We start from the raw sequence: 22,360 nt of genomic DNA, 5'->3' as shown, positions 1-22,360 counted from the left end.
GATACAGCAGGCATTATTAATCTTTCACCAACTATATGAGATTTACCACACTTTGCTATCATTTTGGAAATGTTATAAAAAGTAATGAGACTAATATCAAGGTTATTTTTAGCTTTCTTGGCAAATGACTCGAGCGTGCAACACTTTTCAAATGCATCTTTCATCTTCTGGAACGGAGTAATACTACGTAGCATTTTCAGGGTGTCTTTTGCAGAAGTGTTCCTGCAATCTTGATGATTTCATGGCTTCATTAGACAGTACAGTATTAGAAATAAGACACTTGGGGTGCCACTGATCTCACAGGAACGGAATAAAACCATACTCCAGGTATGTAACATTATATTGACGCACTTCCTGTAGTTTCTGTTTCTTAGCAGGATTAGAATTCAAGGCCTTATGGCCTTTGGACTCATAGAGATTGTGCTGTACGTACTTATCCATCATTAACAGGGGAAAATTAAAACAAAAAATTAACACAAACTGGGAATGCCTATCGGATATTGAGGATGGCAGTAAGTTGACACGGATGGAACAATGGTAGCTTCACTCAAACCAATGGTGAGGTGAAGATGAAGATCTTCAGATTGGAATCTGAATGTTAGTCGGGATAGAGCTGGTGTTCAGCAAGTTACCCTTATATTATTCCAGTTAGCGCAACTGACCAATCATTATTCTAGGTAGTTTCTAGAGTAACTTACATGGTCGGCACAACACCGTGGGCCAAAGGGCCTGTAAGGTGCTGTAGATTTCTATGTTCTAAAGGTCTCATAATCCGCAAAATTAGATCTTATCCGCACATATGAAGACAAGGTCCCTTGAAACAACTTGAGGAATTCTCAGAACAAATCAACAATTCAACTTATGATTTGATGTTTATCAAGGCTCTTCACTGCTATAGAAAGCACACACATTCCTTATAATACACAAGCTAACAAGTTTTGAGCCCAAACAATCAATGACCAAACTATTTATTTTGGTAAGAAGCAACACTAGTTTATTTACTAAACTTGTTCTTACCAGTTGTGATCCCAGCATAGGGCTTTCATACCAAAACTTCTTCCTGCATGGAAACACAAAAAAAACAGGATTGACAATTTTTTTCTGCAGTTTTAGGCTGTGATTACACCAACCAGTTTGTGCTAGAAAAATCCCAAGTCCTCTCCACTCTCGTTCCCCTCTCTATTACAAATGACAGTCATGCCATTGAAATGGTTCACAAACATGTATATCAAGGCTCCAGGGAAAATTCTCAAAGTTTAGATATAATCATAGGTCCAGAATTGGGCCTTTGGCCCATCAAGTCTGTTCTAACCATCATGCATCCACCTACCCTGATCAATGAGCAACTTTCCCACAACTACTCACATTTTAAAAAATATATATATATCACTCGCCTACCTAATAAAGCATTAGTGTGCAGCATAATAGCAAAATATCTACAATTAAAATATGAAAACAGCAGCGTGTAAACACAGGTGCAACCACGCGCTCAGATCAAGACTGATGTTACTAGCACCCATGTAAAACGTGTAATAACTTAGGTTTGTCCTGGTCTTGTAATGTACTACTGTAAAAAGAAAACATGGGATTTATACGCTGTGTATGTATGCCTATGACAATAGCACACTTGAGTTTTGGGGTCACCGTGCTTATTTACAAACACTCGGGTGGCAATCTTGGTGATTAATAATTATACCTAGAAGACTTACTTTGTCTTGGCCAGAAATTTCTTGAGGGGATTTCTCTTCGCGAGCGCGCATTCAGTGGTGTGCACGCGCATCCTCTGGGCTGCCTGCGGGAGCTGGTCTTTCACTGGGGCCCGGGCCACGAGCGGCGCGCACACACGCAGCGCGCCCCCCAAACCGGCTGCAGCTAATGCCTTCATCGAGTCGCAAGGCCCACAGTCTGGGACTGGCGTTGGAAAACCGCAGAGCGAGTTGTTTGCAGCTGGTGACAGTTGTCTCAGCAGACGGACGGGAGGAGGTGATACGGATTTAAGGAGTTGAATGAAACAGAAACGACCGAGTAGAACCACTCGGCCTCCAAGACGGGTACCGCCATTTGACAAAACTGCGCATGCGTTCTCACCCTCAGCGTGCGTGACGTAAACAAGTAAGGTCCACGTGTTGAGACTCACGCTGGGAAGTATGAACGCTACTGAATGTACTGAGACAAAGGCGGTGTTCCTATTTCCGTCTACATTTCTATCATGAATATAGTTTATTTTTGGAAAATAAAAAAAAGCAGACTGATTCTTGCTTCTGGCAATTCAACATAATTGTGGTCAATGCAAATAGGCCTCTGCATTGTTAAGGCAATTTAGTCACAAACAAGAGAAAATCTACGGATGCTGGAAATCCGAGCACACACACAAAATGCTGGCAAACTCACCAGGCAGCATCAATGGGAAAAAGTACAGTCGACGTTTCGGGTTGAAACCCCTCGGCAGGGCTGGAGGGAAAAAAAGGGCGATTTAATGATCACCGAGTTAACCTCAAATATAAAACTCTCGAGCACTATATTATGAATCTTGTCCTAGCACTAAAACAACTCCACCACAAAAGCAACAGTATCTTTACTATCATAATGTTTTCTAATTATTACTACATTACAAAGTGTTGGAAAAAGTTAGGTGCCATCCGTGAGAAGATTAAGGATCTTTGACCTGAAGTAATTGCTCTGTTTATTTCTTCCCACAGATGCCACATGACCTATGTTCCCTCTAAGCTGTGCGCGTGCACACATTTTCAACCAGCGTACAAAGGAAATTAATGTGCGCACAAAAGGTTAGTTTCCTAAAATTATGTAATAATAATTATACTTAATGAAAATAATCTTTTAGCTAAATGTTTCTGTTAACGCACACAACAGGAATTCTGCAGATGCCGGAAATTCAAGCAACACACATCAAAGTTGCTGGTGAACGCAGCAGGCCAGGCAGCATCTCTAGGAAGAGGTGCAGTCGACGTTTCAGGCCGAGACCCTTCATCAGGACTAACTGAAGGAAGAGCTAGTAAGAGATTTCAAAGTGGGAGGGGGAGGGAGAGATCCAAAATGATAGGAGAAGACAGGAGGGGGAGGGTTGGCGCCAAGAGCTGGACAGGTGATTGGCAAAAGTGATATGAGAGGATCATGGGACAGGAGGCCTAGGGAGAAAGACAAGGTGGGGGGACCCAGAGGATGGGCAAGGGGTATAGTCAGAGGGACAGAGGGAGAAAAAGGAGCGTGAGAGAAAGAGTGTGTGTATAAAAATAAATAACGAATGGGGTACGAGGGGGAGGTGGGGCATTAGCAGAAGTTAGAGAAGTCAATGTTCATGCCATTAGGTTGGAGGCTACCCAGACGAAATATAAGGTGTTGTTCCTCCAACTTGAGTGTGGCTTCATCTCTACAGTAGAAGAGGCCGTGGATAGACATGTCAGAATGGGAATGGGATGTGGAATTAAAATGTGTGGCCACTGGGAGATCATGCTTTCTCTGGCGGACAGAGCGTAGGTATTCAGCAAAGTGGTCTCCCAGTCTGCGTTGGGTCTCGCCAATATATAGAAGGCCACATCGGGAGCACCGGACGCAGTACATCACCCCAGCCGACTCACAGGTGAAGTGTCGCCTCACCTGGAAGGACTGTCTGGGGCCCTGAATGGTGGTAAGGGAGGAAGTGTAAGGGCATGTGTAGCACTTGTTCCACTTACAAGGATAAGTGCCAGTTGGGAGATCAGTGGGGAGGGATGGGGGGGAAGGAATGGACAAGGGAGTCGCATAGGGAGCGACCTCTGCAGAAAGCAGAGGGGGGGGAGGGGAAGATGTGCTTAGTGGTGGGATCCCGTTGGAGGTGGCGGAAGTTATGGAGAATATGTTGGACCCGGAGGCTGGTGGGGTGCTAGGGGAACCCTATTCCTAGTGGGGTGGCGGGAGGATGGAGTGAGAGCAGATGTGCATGAAATGGGGGAGATACGTTTGAGAGCAGAGTTAATGGTGGAGGAAGGGAAGCCCCTTTCTTTAAAAAAGGAAGACATCTCCCTCATCCTGGAATGAAAAGCCTCATCCTGAGAGCAGATGTGGCGGAGACGGAGGAAATGCGAGAAGGGGATGGCATTTTTGCAAGAGACAGGGTGAGAAGAGGAATAGTCCAGATAGCTGAGAGAGTCAGTAGGCTTATAGTAGACATCAGTGGATAAGCTGTCTCCAGAGATAGAGACAGAAAGATCTAGAAAGGGGAGGGAGGTGTCAGAAATGGACCAGGTAAACTTGAGGGCAGGGTGAAAGTTGGAGGCAAAGTTAATAAAGTCAACGAGCTCAGCATGCGTGCAGGAAGCAGCGCCAATGCAGTCGTCGATGTAGTGAAGGAAAAGTGGGGGACAGATACCAGAATAGTGGTGATATCTGTTATTTGTCAAGTAGGGGACCGTGCACACTTCTGATTTGATGCAGACAGACATGAGAGTACGGAGGAACATCTGGAGAATCTTCTGAAATGCCCGCTTCGCTGCTGCTGTTACTGTGTGGGCCAGAATCTCCGGAGAAGGCCCCGAATCCTCGGCTTTGCTTGTTTCAGCGGCCGGGCAAGGTCGAAGGCACTTGGCAGAGGACGGCACTCGGAAGGCTGTATTGGAGGGGTTGGCCGGAGGCTCGAAGTTTTCGGACGGATGGACTCAGTGTCGGCTGTGGTCGGGTGCTTCCAATGCATCAGCAGTTGTCGGTGCCTGGAGGTTTATGGCAGGGAGCTTCTCCCTTTGCCGCCTGCTATCGGGGACTCGAGTCGATCGACTCGGAACTCTGAGACTTTTTTTTTTATTGTGCCCATGGTCTGTTCTTTATGAAATTATGGTATTGTTTTGCACTGCTGTAACTATATGTTATAATTATGTGGTTTCGTCAGTGTTAGTCTGTGGTTTGTCCTGTTTTTCTGTGATATCACTCTGGAGGAACATTGTATCATTTCTTAATGCATGCATGCATTTCTAATTGACAATAAACGAGGACTGAGTGTTATCATAATCTAAAAAAAAATAATTCTATGGGCCAAGAATAGATCCTCAGAGTTGTCAACACCCAGGAACTTGAAATTGTTCACTCTTTTGGCTTAATCTAATACTTATGTATGGCATGATCTGTCTGGATTGCACTCAAAAACTTTTCATTGTATTTTGGTTCATCTGTCAATAACAAACCAATTACCAATGGTCTTCTAATTATTGATCATGATTGATTGGTTTCTCTCAACATCTCTGCACAAGAAATTTTTGCTTGCTTATAAGAGTAACGGTAGAAAGAGAGAAGAGTGAATTCTCAAATCAGATGTTATATGAAATCCTTTTTTGGGAAGAGGGAAAATAAATATTTCTTGGAATATTACTGCCCTATACATGTAACAGTATATTTCAACTATCATTGCATACAGAAATGCATAAAAGAGGAAGCTAAGATTCAACAGGCCAGGCAGCATCTGTGGAAACAGAAACAGAGTTAATGTTTCAGTTACCTGAAATTTGATGAACCCACCATTATCAAGTTTCAAGCAACTCCAGTTTTTTTTGTTTTCTATATATTGATTAGATTGGTTACAAATGTGAATGTGGATAGGTGGAGAGGGCAGCAGAACATTTTGGGGTATGATAATTCAGTTACATTTAATGTTTTTAAAGGCCAGGTCAAGACAGTTCCAAATCTAAGCAGTGATAAGAAATGGGTAAAATTGCCTAAAATGGCTACTTGCAGGTAGGTCTGTGTCAGAGTGAGAGTCATTCAAGGAAGACAGAGTGAGCATGCACACCAAATATGTCCTTGATAGTTTAAAAAAATTGAAAACGTCTAGCTCTAGACCTTTTTGATATCAAGAGGTATGCAGGGTAGAATAAGAAAAAAAAATGACGTTGAGCTTAAAAAAAACCCAGAAAATCTGGGGCAGTATATTAAGTCCAAAGGTGAAATTAAAAAGGAAGTTAAGGTGACAAAGATGTTGCAAGAAAACATACTGAAAAATTAAACCAAGGAAAATCTAGGAGCTCATTAAAGTAAAAAGGACGACTAAGTGTTCCTAAACACAAGAGAATCTGCAGATGTTGGAGATCTTGAGCAACACATGCAACTTGGCACATAGTAAAGGATTATCACCAACTAGAGTTTTATTATTTGGAAGGCTAAATGTCATGGTTTTTGATCAGGCTCAGTGGTAGATTCCTTACCACAAAATGTAGAGGTCAAGATTAAGAACATCCTATATATTTTAAGTTTAGTGTTTTCAATGGACTAAATGGTCTCCACTGTGTTGTAGATTTCTATAATAAATCAGTGATTATATTGTTGGTGTTAGATGAACAATATCTCTCTTGCTTGCATCCTTCATGATAACAGTACTTCATCAGGAAGTGGAAGTCCGTGAATGGCAGCCAAAGCATTTTCAATCATTTTCTCCAAGATTTTAAAGCTTGCCTGGTCAGTGGCAGTTCCAATATGGGGAGTCAGAGTGACGTTTGGAAGGTACAGCAAAGGATGATCCCTTGTTTTGAAAAAAAAACACAAAACATTTGTAGTATCAGTTGTGTTCCTGTATTTAGGTTATTGACATGCTTTCAATTGACATGTGTGAAACTTTGAGTAGTGGAAGAAACAACATACCTCGGAAGTGGTTCCGGATCGGTAACATCCAAAGCTGCTGCCAGAATCCATCCCTTCTGAAGTGCTTGTACCAATGCAGCCTGATCAATCACTGCACCTTGCAACATCAATAGAAATCTCTATTAGCCGTGACTGGATGTTCTACTGAATATAGAAAATCGACTGTAAACCTGTTGAAACTTTGTCAACAAAGCAGCAGTTGTGTATCTTTTAATACCAGTTGTGCTATTGAAGTCTATTCCAAGACCTGCATGCTACAATTCTCAAAATGAAATATTAACTTTATTGAAATAAGTACAAATCAGAGAAACATGATAATATATAATTGTTTATGGCATACATCCATAATCACAAAATTTTGAATGAAGTCTGATCCTTCGTAGGTTGACAATACCAAATTACATGCCTGGTTTAAGTAACTTCCCAGTATCTCTGACATTAGTTTTATTATATCCCTTATTATCCACCTGACAAAGCTGATGCAGAAGATTTATGGTCAAATCCTAAATTGAAATGAACCTCTGGTCATTTTGAATTCAGTGACGGGATACACAAGCCATACAATGCTGGATTATCTTCCTATGTCAGTTAGTCCCAGGAATCCCCAACTTTGACTCCACACCCCAAGCAGTCTCATGGCAGCAGGTTAAACATGGGTCGGGAACCTTTTCTTGATTATCACCCACTTTCCTCCCTCAGCTCGATTGTCCACTATGTTGAACCGGATTTGGAAGAAGCACTGAAAGTAGCAAGGTCATAGAATATACATTGGGTCAGGCATTTTGATGTCCATCACCAGAAGTAGCGTCACCACTGGCAGAACCCTGAAAGGTAAAGCTCTCAGAATGGTCCTTCAGTGGGCTCCAAGTGAATCCACACAGTAGGTTACACTACTCTGTTTTCACCAGTCTACCCAAGCTAGATGCAATTGCCCAAAATGAAGACACCAACACACAAGGTTTGTGGAGACAAAAATCAAATCTCTATGTCAAGGACATCTTAGAGCATGTTGCATTGGCACTATACCATGTTAAATGAGATAAACTGTAAACAGTGTGGCAGCTCAAACCTGAGGGTCCATGAGCACTGAGGGTCATCAATAGTGGATCTGTACACCACCAAAATCTGTAACTACATAGCCTGACACATCCATCCCCTAAGATTACTGCCAAACCTTGTTTGGTGAAGAATACAGAAGAGCACAGTAACGGCAAGCACCAGTCATACATAAAAATGATGACGTGCTAGCCCAGGAAAACTGCAGCCAATGATGCAGCCAATGATTATAAGTGCTCTAAAGTGCAAACAGAGGTAAGTGATCTCAAAGTCAAATCATTCAGGTTCAAACGCTGCATCCTGCCACATCTCATCATGAATGGTGGTGGATGATTAACAGGAACAGTCATCATTAACCCACTTGGTCTCACCCATCGGGGATATTCCCTTTACTCTACTTACTGGATTTGTTGCGCACCATTCTGCTGAGATGAAGCATGATCCAACAAACTTAGTGAGTGATTATCTTGGAAGCTTTTATTGGGATCGCAAGACCCTGTTGGACATTGGTAACGTTGAATACTGCAAGTCTGTTGATTGGCAAGACCAATGGTGGGGAAAGCTGCATTACCATGGTTGTGGCAAGGACTAGGCCTCAGCCACAGCGGCCTGTTGCAGCTGCCCAAGGTAGAAAACGGGGTCCTCTGCTGGGTGCACTGGAATCGTGCTGGGTTGCAGCTGCCCACGGTAGAAAACGGGGTCCTCTGCTGGGTGCACTGGAATCGTGCTGGGTTGGAGGCCGAGCCCTCCTGTCAGTGCTGCCTTCTAGTGCTCACTTGGTGCTGTCCTCCAGTGTTCGCTCAGTGCAAAAACAAGCTGGACCAGGACAATCTATGGTCATGCCACTCAGGGACTTGGGCTATATAATTTTTTTTCTTTGTGACTTTATGTTTTTTTGAAATCGTAACCATATGTGCCATTTGTGCTCTGTGTTATTTGCACTGTGATAGTTTCAGTGTGCCGTTGGTAACTGTGTTTTGCACTTTGGCCGCAGAAGAATGCTGTTTCATTTGGCTATATTCATGTATGGTTGAATGGTAATTAAACTTGAACTTGAATTTACATCTTCTCTCCTGCTAAAAACCATCTTATTTCTCCACCAACCCCCAATTCCTCCATATTTTTTGGTGTTATTTTCTAACCCTGCTATCCTGTATCTAATCCTGCATGAGTGCAGTTAAACACGAGGAAGACAAAAACTTGTGTCTTCAGCTGCAGCCAAAAATTCCATTCCTAAAAATCTGAAATCATTTATTTATGGAATGAAGGTAATGTAACACCATAAAAGTAGTAGCATTTTATGACTTTGTCTGAGTAGAATTAATCTCAAAGTGAGTTCACAAAATAAATAAGTAAGAAAATAATGATTTTTTTTTGAAAAAGAAAACAAACAGTTTTCTATAAAACTAAACCATCATGCATTTCTACCTCGAGAAATATTGATAAGTGTTGCGGTGGACTTCATAAGGCAAAGCTCTCTTTCCCCGATCAGTTTGCAGGTTTGAGGAGTCAGATTTACCACTACCATCACAAAGTCTGATTCCTGAAGGAGATCGTCAATCCTTGCACAGTAGCGAGCGCCAACCAGTCTCTCCTCCTCATCGGCTCTAAATGTAAGTAAAAGCGACAATGAGTATATTTTGCTTACTAGTTAGCAACAATAAACCTGTAAAACTTCACCACACTATAACCCTCTCATTATTCAACATTACTCAAAAAGTGTCCTTAAAAACAAAGTGCAAATTCAGATGGTTCGTCTGATGATTATAGAGGCTATGCCATATTCTATTGGCAAAGTGCAAGTAAAAGAGCCAATGTTAAATTTGTACACAAGGTATGTTATGCCATGGAGTGAAATTCCAGAATCCATAATGCAAAAGGTTATTGAATCACCGGAGAAATTACAACAAAAAAAATTGTAAATTTATTAACCAAAATATGAGAGTGCAACTTTCAAAAAAGATTTGTTAAGAGGAGATTTGATAGAGAATCTTCAAATTATGAGGGGGAGTTGATTGGTTGACTATGAAGCAAGCAACAGTTTCAGTTAGAACAGAAGAAATAGCAGGATAGCATCTCTACATGTCATAAATTTCTTTGACCTTTTTCTTCAATTCAAATATAGGATCATGACTGATCCTAGTACTGTGTCAACTTTTCTGCCAAATTCTCAAACGCTCACCAAAACATTTTCATTGCAGTTGAGAATAAAATACAGGCTTCTCTTGAGGTAAAGAATCAGAAGAATGAAGAGTCAAGTTTTATTATCACTGACAATATGTCATGAAAATTGTTTTGTGGCATCAGCACACTGCAAGACACATCTATCAGAGATGCCTTAATGTTTATTTTGCACATTTCATGGACTAGCTTATGATTCACTTGCTTCTCATTATAAAATACTGTGTTTTCCTATCCTTCACACAACATGACCGATACCAAACTACCCCACCCCACATTATATGCCACTTCCTTGCCAAATTGCTTAACCACCTTTCATCCTTTTGCAACTCAAATTCATCATGTCTTCCTCACAATTCACTCTTCCACCTAATTTTGTACCATCAGCAAACTTGGATGTCCTTATTTTATCTTCTAAGCCACTTCTACAAAAACTGAATTGCTGAGGGCCCAGTACTAATCGTTCTTCATCCTACTAAGAACAGTCTGCCAGCCTGAAAACAACCCATTTACTTCATTCTGTTCTCAGTCTAACTACTTCTGCACTGATGCTACTTTTACCTCCAACCTCACTTTATATAATAAACCTTGTTGGATAGCTTGTCGAGTACCTTTCTCGTAATCAATCTTGCTACATCCAGATGTTCTCTCTTATCTACTCACCGTTTGGCAATGGATCAATCTTTGGTCACTTTAATTATTATGCACTGGATCCACATCAGGGAAACTCCTAACAATTCCACAAACATTTCAAGGAATTTTGGTGTGATTGCAACTTACCATTATATGCAATCCCAGAAATATTCATAAAAAAAACTACTAACACAACATTCCCTTCACAAAACATACTGACACTGCCCAATCATATTAAAAATGTGTGTCAAAATTACACTATTAACAAAGGATTCCCACAGATTGCTTATAAGAAAAATCAGACAAAATGGTCTATATGTGCTTTCTCCTTTGTCATGTACTAGTGTTATTGATGAGTACTAAACAAATAAACAGAATCATAAGGGAGTCATTTTACCTAAAATAAAGTACTTTGGATAGATTCTTAACACAGCGTGAAAGACATGGAACAGGTTGAACATAGAATGAGTGACATTTATTTCCACTACAACTTAAAAAAAAACATACTCTTTCTTAGTTATTGCACTGGGATGAAATTCTGGGACACACTAAGATGCAAACATTAGATCTCAATCTGCAGCTTTTCCAAAGACAAAAAAAAGTACTGTTATCCTCCAGCTCATTGAACACATGAGGGAACCACCTGATGAAAGGGAGCGCACCTGCTCATTGGCATTTTGATGGTTGTCTTCCTGGGCTTGAATGTGGAATGGGAAGGATCAAGACCAGCCAGGAAGATACAGGAGAACAAGGCTGGTAAGACAGATTCCTTCACTCTTCTGGACTTATTCCGCTAGGACCTCCATTGCCACTTCTGAGAATCTACACACTCAGGCTGTTCATCTGAAAGACTTTTACAATGTGCCAGCTACAACAATCAGCACCTTCAGTAGAAGTAGTGTGTGCTGCCCACGGGTATTGCTCCACAGAAAACGTTTATCCAACATCACTTTTTGAAACCTTCGAAAAGCTGTTTATTATCTCCAAGCAAAATCACATTTTATCAATAAAGCATTGTGCTAAAACAGATAGGTAAACCTTACCTGTACTGCTGGTAAACAACAGGAATTCTGCAGATGCTGGAAATTCAAGCAACATACATCAAAGTTGCTGGTGAACACAGCAGGCCAAGCAGCATCTATAGGAAGAGGCGCAGTCGACGTTTCAGGCCGAGACCCTTTGTCAGGACTAACTGAAGGAAGAGTGAGTAAGGGATTTGAAAGCTGGAGGGGGAGGGGGAGATGCAAAATGATAGGAGAAGACAGGAGGGAGAGGGATAGAGCCGAGAGCTGGACAGGTGATAGGCAAAAGGGGATACGAGAGGATCATGGGACAGGAGGTCCGGGAAGAAAGACAAGGGGGGGGGGGGGTGACCGAGAGGATGAGCAAGAGGTATATTCAGAGGGACAGAGGGAGAAAAAGGAGAGTGAGAGAAAGAATGTGTGCATAAAAATGAGTAACAGATGGGGTACGAGGGGGAGGTGGGGCCTTAGCGGAAGTTAGAGAAGTCGATGTTCATGCCATCAGGTTGGAGGCTACCCAGACGGAATATGAGGTGTTGTTCCTCCAACCTGAGTGTGGCTTCATCTTTACAGTAGAGGAGGCCGTGGATAGACATGTCAGAATGGGAATGGGATGTGGAATTAAAATGTGTGGCCACTGGGAGATCCTGCTTTCTCTGGCGGACAGAGCGTAGATGTTCAGCAAAGCGGTCTCCCAGTCTGCGTCGGGTCTCACCAATATATAAAAGGCCACATCGGGAGCACCGGACGCAGTATATCACCCCAGTCGACTCACAGGTGAAGTGATGCCTCACCTGGAAGGACTGTTTGGGGCCCTGAATAGTGGTAAGGGAGGAAGTGTAAGGGCATGTGTAGCACTTGTTCCGCTTACACGGATAAGTGCCAGGAGGGAGATCAGTGGGGAGGGATGGGGGGGGACGAATGGACAAGGGAGTTGTGCAGGGAGCGATCCCTGCGGAATGCAGAGGGGGGGGGAGGGAAAGATGTGCTTAGTGGTGGGATCCCGTTGGAGGTGGCGGAAGTTACAGAGAATAATATGTTGGACCTGGAGGCTGGTGGGGTGGTAGGTGAGGACCAGGGGAACCCTATTCCTAGTGGGGTGGTGGGAGGATGGAGTGAGAGCAGATGTACGTGAAATGGGGGAGATGCGTTTAAGAGCAGAGTTGATAGTGGAGGAAGGGAAGCCCCTTTCTTTAAAAAAGGAAGACATCTCCCTCGTCCTAGAATGAAAAGCCTCATCCTGAGAGCAGATGCGGCGGAGACGGAGGAATTGCGAGAAGGGGATGGCGTTTTTGCAAGAGACAGGGTGAGAAGAGGAATAGTCCAGATAGCTGTGAGAGTCAGTAGGCTTATAGTAGACATCAGTGGATAAGCTGTCTCCAGAGACAGAGACAGAAAGATCTAGAAAGGGGAGGGAGGTGTCGGAAATGGACCAGGTAAACTTGAGGGCAGGGTGAAAGTTGGAAGCAAAGTTAATAAAGTCAACGAGTTCTGCATGCGTGCAGGAAGCAGCGCCAATGCAGTCGTCGATGTAGCGAAGGAAAAGTGGGGGACAGATACCAGAATAGGCACGGAACATAGATTGTTCCACAAACCCAACAAAAAGGCAGGCATAGCTAGGACCCATACGGGTGCCCATAGCTACACCTTTAGTCTGGAGGAAATGGGAGGAGCAAAAGGAGAAATTATTAAGAGTAAGGACTAATTCCGCTAGATGGAGCAGAGTGGTGGTAGAGGGGAACTGATTAGGTCTGGAATCCAAAAAGAAGCGTAGAGCTTTGAGACCTTCCTGATGGGGGATGGAAGTATATAAGGACTGGACATCCATGGTGAAAATAAAGCGGTGGGGGCCAGGGAACTTAAAATCATCGGAAAGTTTAAGAGCGTGAGAAGTACTGCTGGTAGTTTGTTTTATTTAACCATAGGATTTTCATGAATTGGTTCAATTTTAAAGAGGATGGACGTACTTACACATAAAGGTTTGAAATTGGCATGTCAAGAAGTTCATCTGACTGTACATATATACAACCAAATGAAACATTCCTCTGACCACAGTGCACCCATACAACATACATCACACACAGCACATAAACCAAAATAGTATACCATAAACAAGTTAATAAAATGTTATTCAAAATGTATAAAGCACAACATAGGTAAACAGAAGAGTAAACAACTCACTGCCCTAGTGACAAGATCTCGGTGGTGGCAGGGTACCAGAAATCTTTTAACAAACATATTTAAGTACCTCATTTTTATTGAGAGAGATACAGAACACAAAAATTTTGCTGAACCTCTGCAACTAGGCTCCAGTCATGATGGCGCTGAGCTACAGTCTCCATTGAGGTCATAGCTCAGACTGTTTTTTTCAGGTTCTTAGGGATGGTATGGGGACAGAATAGGGAGTTTGGAGTCAGATTAAGGTTTAGGGACAGGGATGTGGGGAGCTGGAGGTCAGGCTGGAGTCTAGGCCTCATTCCATGCTCTGTGTTCAAAGACCAGCAACCATGTGGAAGAAGGACATCTGTGAACATACGTCGGGCTGGCAAGCCTAATAGACGAAGACATACAAGGGCAAGGTCTGGTGCCCATCCCCAGGTCAGCATCTACTCCACAGGATCAAAGGTCCATGTGGCCAATGATCCCAGGTACGTGGGTCAGCGGAATTTGAAGCTTGAGTTTGGAGTCCTGTCATCAGTAAATCAAGAGCTGAAGGCCTGGGGTTTAGCGTCCCATTGTTAGCCAAGGATCGAAGTCCAAAGATCAATACAGTAGTCTGGAAGTTGAGGCCCAGTGACTCAAACCCTGGGTTGGTGAGATCATGGGGAAGTCGGAAGCTAATGTCTGCAATTCGAGTCCAATGGAAGCTGGAAGGAAGGCCTGTCAGTTTGTGTGAGTGGATGGGTGGGCGGGAGGGAGGAAAGGGGTTTGTTGTTCTGCTGAACATTGTGGGTATGCTTTGTTCGCCCAGAATGTGTGACAACTCTTGTGGACTGCCCTCAGCACATCCTTAGGTTGTTAATGCAAACGATGCATTTCACTGTATGTTTTGACATGTATGTGATAAATACATAAAAGAATCTGAATCTGATATAAGCTTTGGTGTCATTTAGACTATTGTGAGAACTTCATGTCAAGGCTTTTGAGAAGGTGAAGAAGAAATCTACTCTGTAACAGAGGAGAAAGAAATCAGTTTGTGGAGACTTGGATATTCTCTTTGGAGCTAATATGTCAAGAAAAGATTTGACAGGGTAAATAAGGTGAAAAACAGATTACAGGAAGGGTCGTTAGCCAGAAGACAGATTTGAGTTATTTGCAGAAGAATCAAGGATGACATGAGGAAAAATTTTTTAAGTTTGGGTCTGGAATGTATTGCTTGAAGTGATGGTGGAAATATAACATATTTTAGAAAAATTAGATAAGTTGCTTAGGGGAAAAAAGAATAAAATGCTCTACAAAAAGAACTAAAGAATGCAACAGACTGAATGGGTAACCATGAGCTAAAATACTTCCTGCTAATGGTCTTGGGAGTAGCATGGTCTAAAAATCCCAAGACACTTTGATAATCAAAAATAAATAATCAGGAAATGCATCAAGAGTAGTAGAATATAAGAATAAAATAAAATTACTTTGAACAAAGCAGCATTCAATGGGTATTGACAACTCCAATTTAAAAGAGATTTATCAGATTCAGGTTTATTATCAATGACATTTGCCATGAGATTTGTTTTGTGGCAGCAAGTCAAAGCAAAGACATAAAAATCACATCAGTTACAAATAAATGAATCACTTACACAAAAGAGTGAAAGTGAGGTAGTTCAAGGCCCATTGAAAAGCTGAAGCAAGTTCTTGCTCTCAGACTGATAAAAGGAGTACTGAGAGATTGTGAAATATTTAATGGAAGCTAAATGGTGAACTATTTTTAAGTCACACAGCTTGACATTTTACAGATAATTTATTCTTCCATTCTGCTAGCGCAATATATTTTCTTCCCTTAGGTCACATATTTTAATTTTGTTGGACATATCGCTGCCAAGCACTGCTGGCCAGTGGGCTGCACTGCAATCCCACAAAGAAAAACTCTCAATTAGAAGCCGTATCATTTCTGATTCAGAAGATCATGGTTTCCAGACCTGGTGTACTTTGTATAGCACAGAACTACTGTCCTTCATGCTGATATACAAAGACCTGAAGTCAGATATACATAAAATATTCCACTGCAATACCTAAAAAACAGAATATTCTGCAGGTACTTCGGCCAACATTCATCCCTTAAACAATGTCCCAAACCCAGCACAATGTATTTATTCCTGACGAAGGGTCTCGGCCTGAAACGTCGACTGCGCCTCTTCCTATAGATGCTGCTTGGCCTGCTGCGTTCACCAGCGACTTTGATGTGTGTTACAATGTATTTATTTGTTGTTTCTGGAACCTGCGTTTGCAAGAATTCTTCATTTGCACATTAATTTTTTTTACTAATCCCCAGTAAGCACATCAAGGAAGGCGACAGGCCCAGATGGCATCCCGGGACAGGTTCTCCGGGCCTGTGCAAGCGATCTAGCTGGAGTGTCTGCTGACATCTTCAACTGCTCCCTGCTTCAGTCTAAGATCCCCTCGTGTTTTAAGAAGGCAACGATAATCCCAGTGCCGAAGAAGAGCAAGGTGGCATGCCTGAATGACTATCAACCTGTGGCTCTGACATCAATTGCTATGAAGTGCTTCGAGAGATCGGTTATGGCACACATCAACCACAGCCTACCGGTCAACCTCGACGCTTTGTAATTTGCCTACTGGAGCAACAGGTCAACGGCAGATGCCATCTGTCTGGCCCTACATTCCTCCTTAGAACACCTGGAGAATAAAGACACATATGTAAGGCTCCTTTTCATTGATTACAGCTCTGTCTTTAATACCATCATTCCAAATAAACTGATTCCTAAGCTCCGGAACCTGGGTCTTAGCACTCAGATCTGCAGCTGGATCTTCAGCTTCCTCACAGACAGGACCCAGGCTGTGAAAATAGGGGACAAGCTCTCCTCTACAATCACTCTGAGCACCGGTGCCCCACAAGACTGTGTACTCAGCCCCTTGCTGTACTCACTGTACACCCATGATTGTGTAGCCAGGTTTCCATCAAACTCAATATATAAGTTTGCTGATGACACCACAATTGCAGGTCGTATCTCAGGTAATGATGAGTTTGAGTACAGAGAGGAAATTAAGAACCTGGTGGCATGGTGCGAAGACAATAACGTATCCCTCAATGTCAGCAAGACGAAGGAATTGGTGTTGACTTCAAAAGGAGTAGCAGACCACATGACCCCATCTACATCGGTGGTGCGCAGGTGGAACAGGTCAAAAGCTTTAAGTTCCTCAGGGTCAATATCACAAATGACCTGACTTGGTCCAACCAAGCAGAGTCCACTGCCAAGACCAGTGCCTTTACTTCCTGAGAAAGCTAAAGAAATTTGGCCTGTCCCCTAAAACCCTCACTAATTTTTATAGATGCACCATAGAAAGCATTCTTCTACGGTGCATCACAACCTGGTATGGAAGTTGTCCTGTCCAAGACTGGAAGAAGCTGCAGAAGATCGTGAACACAGCCCAGCACATCACATCACACAAACCAATCTTCCGTCCTTGGACTCACTTTACACCGCACGCTGTCGGAACAGTGCTGCCAGGATAATCAAGGGCACGACCCACCCAGCCAACACACTTTTTGTCCCTCTTCCCTCCGAGAGAAGGCTCAGGAGCTTGAAGACTCGTATGGCCAGATTTGGGAACAGCTTCTTTCCAACTGTGATAAGACTGCTGAACGGATCCTGACCTGGATCTGGGCCGTACGCTCCAGATATCCGGACCTGCCTCTCATTTTTTTTTTGCACTAGTTTACTTTCCCTTTTCTATTCTCTATTTGTGATTATTATAATTTCAAATTTTATTATATTTACTATCAATTTGTAGTCCAGGGAGCGGGAAGTGCAGAATCAAATATCGCTGTGATGATTGTACGCTCTTGTATCAATTGTTTGGTGACAATAAAGTAATAATCCAATCTAGTCACACGTTAGATATCTATGACCCAAAGGTATCTACAGAGTTTGATTTTATTACCCTTCCTTCCATTTCTTTGAAATCAAAGAATGTAGTTAGTTTGTTGCAATTATTTTAAAAAGTTAATTCATGAAAATAAATATCATTCAAAATTAACACAGGTCCCGAAATACATTCGTATTAGTTTTACATCACCAGTTTAGTACAGAAATCCTGGATTTCACCATTGTCCAACATAAATAAGCTTAAAAATGAGGATCAAGCATGAATTGAGCTCCCCAGTCTATTCCTATCACAGTGTGTCCAGGTGTTTGTCAATGCACATTAAATGATATTGCTCAGAAAACTTGCCTCCTATTTCTGTTATGATACAGAATTTTCATATCAAATCCTCTGGCTCTTTGGGCAACTCTATATCCAACCCGTCCCATTCCAATGATTCCAAGAGTTGCCCCTGTCACATCCGTTCCATTCCAGTTGACAGGATAAACTTTAGTATCTGGTGAAGTTACAATCCTGTGACCTAAAGTTTTAAAAAAACAAACCATCAGGAAAGTGGATCCTGTCACAGAGGATCTGATTTAGTTTTAGAAAACTCAAAGGAGGTGAAAACAGGTCACTGTCAGTGTGATATAGAAATGCACAGCCTTTTGTTGGCAAACTGGTTTCACCTTGAGGTTAGCAATGTATCACATGTAATTCCAACTGAACTCTTGGGGTTAAATATTTACTGTAGTTGCAAAGACAAAGTTAAAAACTAATTATGTCTAAGGTGAAATAACAGCTGCAAATTTTCTACTAAAACACCAATGTGTACTGTGGAAAAACAATTTTCAAGTAGCACCATTCTGTTACCATAAGTGTTAACTGAAACACTAACAAAAATTTCTATGTAAACTAATTCAATTTCCTTTCAGTATACAAATACCAAAAAGGCTTAAATTCCACTCCTGCTGCGGCCCATTAAGCCACAGTGCTGGTATGCTAGCTCATTTGCACAAGGCAAGGTTCTTATGCCTAAATACTGCTTCTGGACAATAGTGTTTGGAATTCAGTCATGCAAGCTTCCCCCAAAGAGTCACTGTATGCCACTAATGCATTTTAACCTTCAGTGAGCAATCTAAGACAAATGAGAATGATTTCAAAATAAATTGGAATGTACTTAAGCTTTGACAAATGTCAAGAAAACAATCCCTAAAAACTATAAGCACAAGAGATTCTGTGGATGCTGGAAATCCAGAGCAGCACACAAAATGCTGGAGGAACTCAGCAGGTCAGGCAGCATCTATGGAAATGAATAGACGATGTTTCAGGCCGGGACCCTTTATCAGGACTGAGAAGGAAGGGAGAAGATGCCAGAACAAGGTGGAGGGAGGGGAAGAAGGGTAAGCTAGCCTGGTGGGTGGGGGAGGGGGATGAAGTAAGAAGCTGGGAGGTGACAGGTGGAAGAGTCAAACAGCTGGAGAAGGAATCTGATAAGAGAGGAGAGTGGATCATGGGAGAAAGAGGAGGAGGGACACAAGAGGCCAGAGCAGGGAATAGAACAAGGGAGAAGGGGAGGGAAAAAATTATCAGAAGTTGAAGAAATCCATGTTCATGCCATCAGGTTGGAGGCTGCCGAGACAGAATATGAGGTGTTGCTTCTCCACCTGAGAGTGGCTTCATTGTGGCAGAAGAGGAGGCCATGGACCGACATGTTAGCACAGGACTGGGGATAGGAATTAAAATGGTTGGCTACCGGGAAATTCCAATTTTTGCTGACTGAGTGGAGGTGCTCAACAAAGTAGTTGCCCAATTTATATCAGGTATCACCAATGTAGAGGAGGCCACATCGGGAACACCAGATACAGTAGGTGTTGGTCCTCCATCTTGAGTGTGGCTTCATCGTGCCAGAAGAAGAGGTCAAGCACAATAGAAATGGCCAGATACAATTTATTGTGCACAGAAACCTTTCCTTCTCTGGGCCTTACCATGGATGAGGAGTTCAATCCAGACAATTGCACAGTGATGCATTCTGCGACCATTAATGAAGCTTGGATGCACTTCCACTCTGGAACGTATACAGAGAATACTGCACTCTGCTTACATGTGTATTGTTGATTGATAATAAACTTGAGAGTTTGAAATAGGCCATAAAAAGTAATGTCTTAGGGAGTATCGACAATTAGTGTGAGTCCTTGAAAGTAGCAAGACAAGTAGACAACATGGCTGAAAAGTAATACAAGACACTAGCCTTCATTCGTTGGAGCAGTGAGTGCAGAAGCAGGGTATAAAACTTTCATCAGACCTCAGCTGGAGTACCCTGTGCACTTGTGCTCACCAAGATAGAGGAAGGATGTGATAGTGGTGGAGTTAGTGCAGAGGAAATTCACCAGATTTGACCTTGGATGGAACGGTTCAGTTATGATAGGAGAAACCAGGTCTTTTCCCTCTGTAGCAGCGGGGGCACGATGAGGTACGTAAAACTATGCGGGGTATTAATAGAGTAGACTGCAGAAAACCTCCCCCCACGTAACAGCCAGATAAAACTACAGAATATACGGTAATAGGGAAAAAATTTAGAAGGGGTATGAGGTGAACCTATCATACACCTGGGGTACGGTAGAACTGTTTGAGACAGCATTTGAGGCTGGGCTGGGTACAGCACTTAAGAAGTGTCAAGGTGAAATGTTGAATCACTTGTGCATAGAGTGCTGTGGATTAAGTGCTGGGAGATGGGGTTAATATCGAAGGGTGCCCACTAGACAGTATGGATAAGTTGAGTCAAATGCCTTGTTTCCCTGCACCACAATTCTATGATTCTAGCAGGAATACAGTAATAGTTATTGCCATTGGATGGAAGACTTTAAAATTGCTGTTGTTGGAAACCTGATACAAAGAAGATAAGCTGAAAATACTCAGATCAGCACAGATCTGTGGGAAATGAAACAGAGTCAATGTTGCAGGGTGAAACCCCTTTGGGCCTTTGAAACTTACTAAGCCAAACGTAGGGAAAGGTAAGGGAAATACCTCTGATAGGGAAAACTGGGGTGACCATAGGGGATAAGCTGTAAAGAAGGTTATCAATGGCAGAGATGCTTCACATGCTTTATGCATGCTTTGAAAGGGAGAATAAAACTACAACTGTGCAGATTTCCACAGCTCCAGGGAACACTATCACCTCTATCTCAGAGGCCAAGGTCAAAGCATTTCTTTGTGAACACACACAAAACATCAGGTCTTGATGGTGTTGGTTGGCAGGGTAGTGAAACCTGGGGAATTTCCTTTGCAGTCTCTCCAGCACCATTCTACATCTTGATGAGGATAAGTGCACAGAAAAAGTGCTGCCACACATTCTGCTGCCATCTTAGCATGCCCACAGTTTTCAGCAGAACAATACAAGCAGGAACAACAAAACAAAACAAAACAATAACAGCAAAACAAGCAACACACGTCAAAGTTGCTGGTGAACGCAGCAGGCCAGGCAGCATCTGTAGGAAGAGGTGCAGTCGACGTTTCAGGCCGAGACCCTTCGTCAGGACTAACGTCAGGAAGGACTTCGTCAGGAAGGGTCTCGGCCTGAAACGTCGACTGCACCTCTTCCTACAGATGCTGCCTGGCCTGCTGCATTCACCAGCAACTTTGATGTGTGTTGCTTGAATTTCCAGCATCTGCAGAATTCCTGTTGTTAACAGCAAAACAAGCTCCTTTCGTACCCTCCCACCCACCTGCCTCCTTGCACACAATGCCAAGCCTCAGGAGAGGCCACCTCCAGCCTCTAGTCCTGGCCTGGACTTGCAGACTCAAGATTCAAGATTCAAGATTCAAAAAACTTTATTGTCATTCTAGCCATACATCAGTTCTGCAGGGCAGAATGAGACAGCGTTCCTCAGGGGCACTGCAATCATAACATAACAAACGCAACACTAAATAATAAACATAACAATAAATAGTAAAACACAACAGCCACATGTCAGTTAAATCAGTTATAAGTGTCCAGTGCAAGTTAATCGTGTCCAAAGCAGAGTCAAGTGGAGCAGCTATTTAGCAGTCTGACTGCCTGTGGGAGGAAGCTGTTTAGTAGCCTCGTGGTTTTAGTTTTGATGCTCCTGTAACGTTTGCCTGATGGCAGAAGAACAAACAGTTCATGGAGAGGGTGTGAGGGGTCTTTAGTGATAAACCGTGTCCTCTGGCCCTCTACCTCCAGACTCGGCGACTTTGGATTTTTTGACCCGAGTTGGGTTTTGTCCCAGCCACTGTTGAAGTCCCTGCACACGACAGAACCAATAACTTTCTCAGAGGTCATTGGGGTTGATTCATTACTAGCAGTCTTGCTTCAGCAGGAAAAGTTTTCACCTGTAACTTCTCTATCCAGAGATAGTGATGAAAGCTTTTATTAATTAGCTGTGTCGTATCACTTTACACAATGAGGACAAGAGTCCAGTACAAACTCATATACAGATCGGATCCTGTATAATTAAATTCTCTTTCATATATGCATTGCTATTTCTCAAGTAAATTTAACTCCCACAGTCAATTGTACACTGAAATAAGCTCAAAAGTTGTTTCTTTGGATCCAGCCTCAGCACACCATCATATTTCCACTGAGTTTAACTTCCCAGTCAAACCCACACCTTCTGGAACTGAGGAGAGCAGGGTGAAGTACCTCAATGTCAATCGCCTGGCAGCACTCATATCTATCGCGATGAAATGCTTTGAAAGGATGGTTAAGGCCAGAATTAACTTCTGCCTAAGCAGGGATCCAGACCAACTGCAATAGGGCATAATAGGTCCGAATCAGGTTTCAATATCAC

General features: G+C 42.7%; 2 protein-coding genes and 1 long non-coding RNA gene across 8 annotated transcripts in view; 1 reads left to right on the top strand and 2 right to left on the bottom strand.

Annotated features, from left to right (window-relative positions):
• Positions 1–6,473, bottom strand: part of rbfa (ribosome binding factor A) — a 29,735-nt gene extending 23,262 nt beyond the window's left edge. Inside the window, exons 1-3 of one of the 2 annotated variants that reach the window (XM_063069920.1) lie at positions 6,433–6,473; positions 2,392–2,451; positions 1,018–1,060 (exon numbers count right to left, since the gene is read on the bottom strand). In XM_063069920.1, coding sequence (XP_062925990.1) covers positions 1,018–1,035 — 18 coding nt within the window. In that variant the 5' untranslated portion in view covers positions 1,036–1,060; positions 2,392–2,451; positions 6,433–6,473. Of the gene's footprint in view, positions 1–1,017; positions 1,061–1,709; positions 2,023–2,391; positions 2,452–6,432 lie in introns of those variants that run through there. The other variant, XM_063069919.1, reaches the window with a different exon arrangement.
• On the top strand, positions 1,906–4,560 carry LOC134358041 (uncharacterized). Of its 4 annotated transcripts, none has more exons than XR_010020784.1 (4): positions 1,906–2,051; positions 2,700–2,786; positions 2,872–3,013; positions 4,402–4,532. It is a non-coding gene; the product is annotated as an uncharacterized LOC134358041 (long non-coding RNA). The 4 variants fall into 4 exon arrangements; XR_010020785.1 differs by having other exon boundaries at positions 1,976–2,112; positions 4,432–4,560; XR_010020782.1 differs by having other exon boundaries at positions 1,976–2,112.
• Positions 6,343–22,360, bottom strand: part of zgc:136493 (uncharacterized protein LOC692276 homolog) — a 59,101-nt gene continuing 43,083 nt past the window's right edge. For both annotated transcript variants that reach the window (XM_063069922.1, XM_063069921.1), the window contains exons 4-7: positions 17,919–18,090; positions 9,103–9,281; positions 6,619–6,715; positions 6,343–6,499 (exon numbers count right to left, since the gene is read on the bottom strand). In XM_063069922.1, coding sequence (XP_062925992.1) covers positions 6,343–6,499; positions 6,619–6,715; positions 9,103–9,281; positions 17,919–18,090 — 605 coding nt within the window. The remainder of the gene's footprint in view (positions 6,500–6,618; positions 6,716–9,102; positions 9,282–17,918; positions 18,091–22,360) is intronic.

This window comes from Mobula hypostoma, chromosome 17 (assembly GCF_963921235.1).
Source record: "Mobula hypostoma chromosome 17, sMobHyp1.1, whole genome shotgun sequence".
In the NCBI taxonomy this organism is placed as follows: Eukaryota; Metazoa; Chordata; class Chondrichthyes; order Myliobatiformes; family Myliobatidae; genus Mobula; species Mobula hypostoma.
Note: the sequence above shows the minus strand (reverse complement) of the source record. Positions and strands in the feature narration are given on the sequence as shown.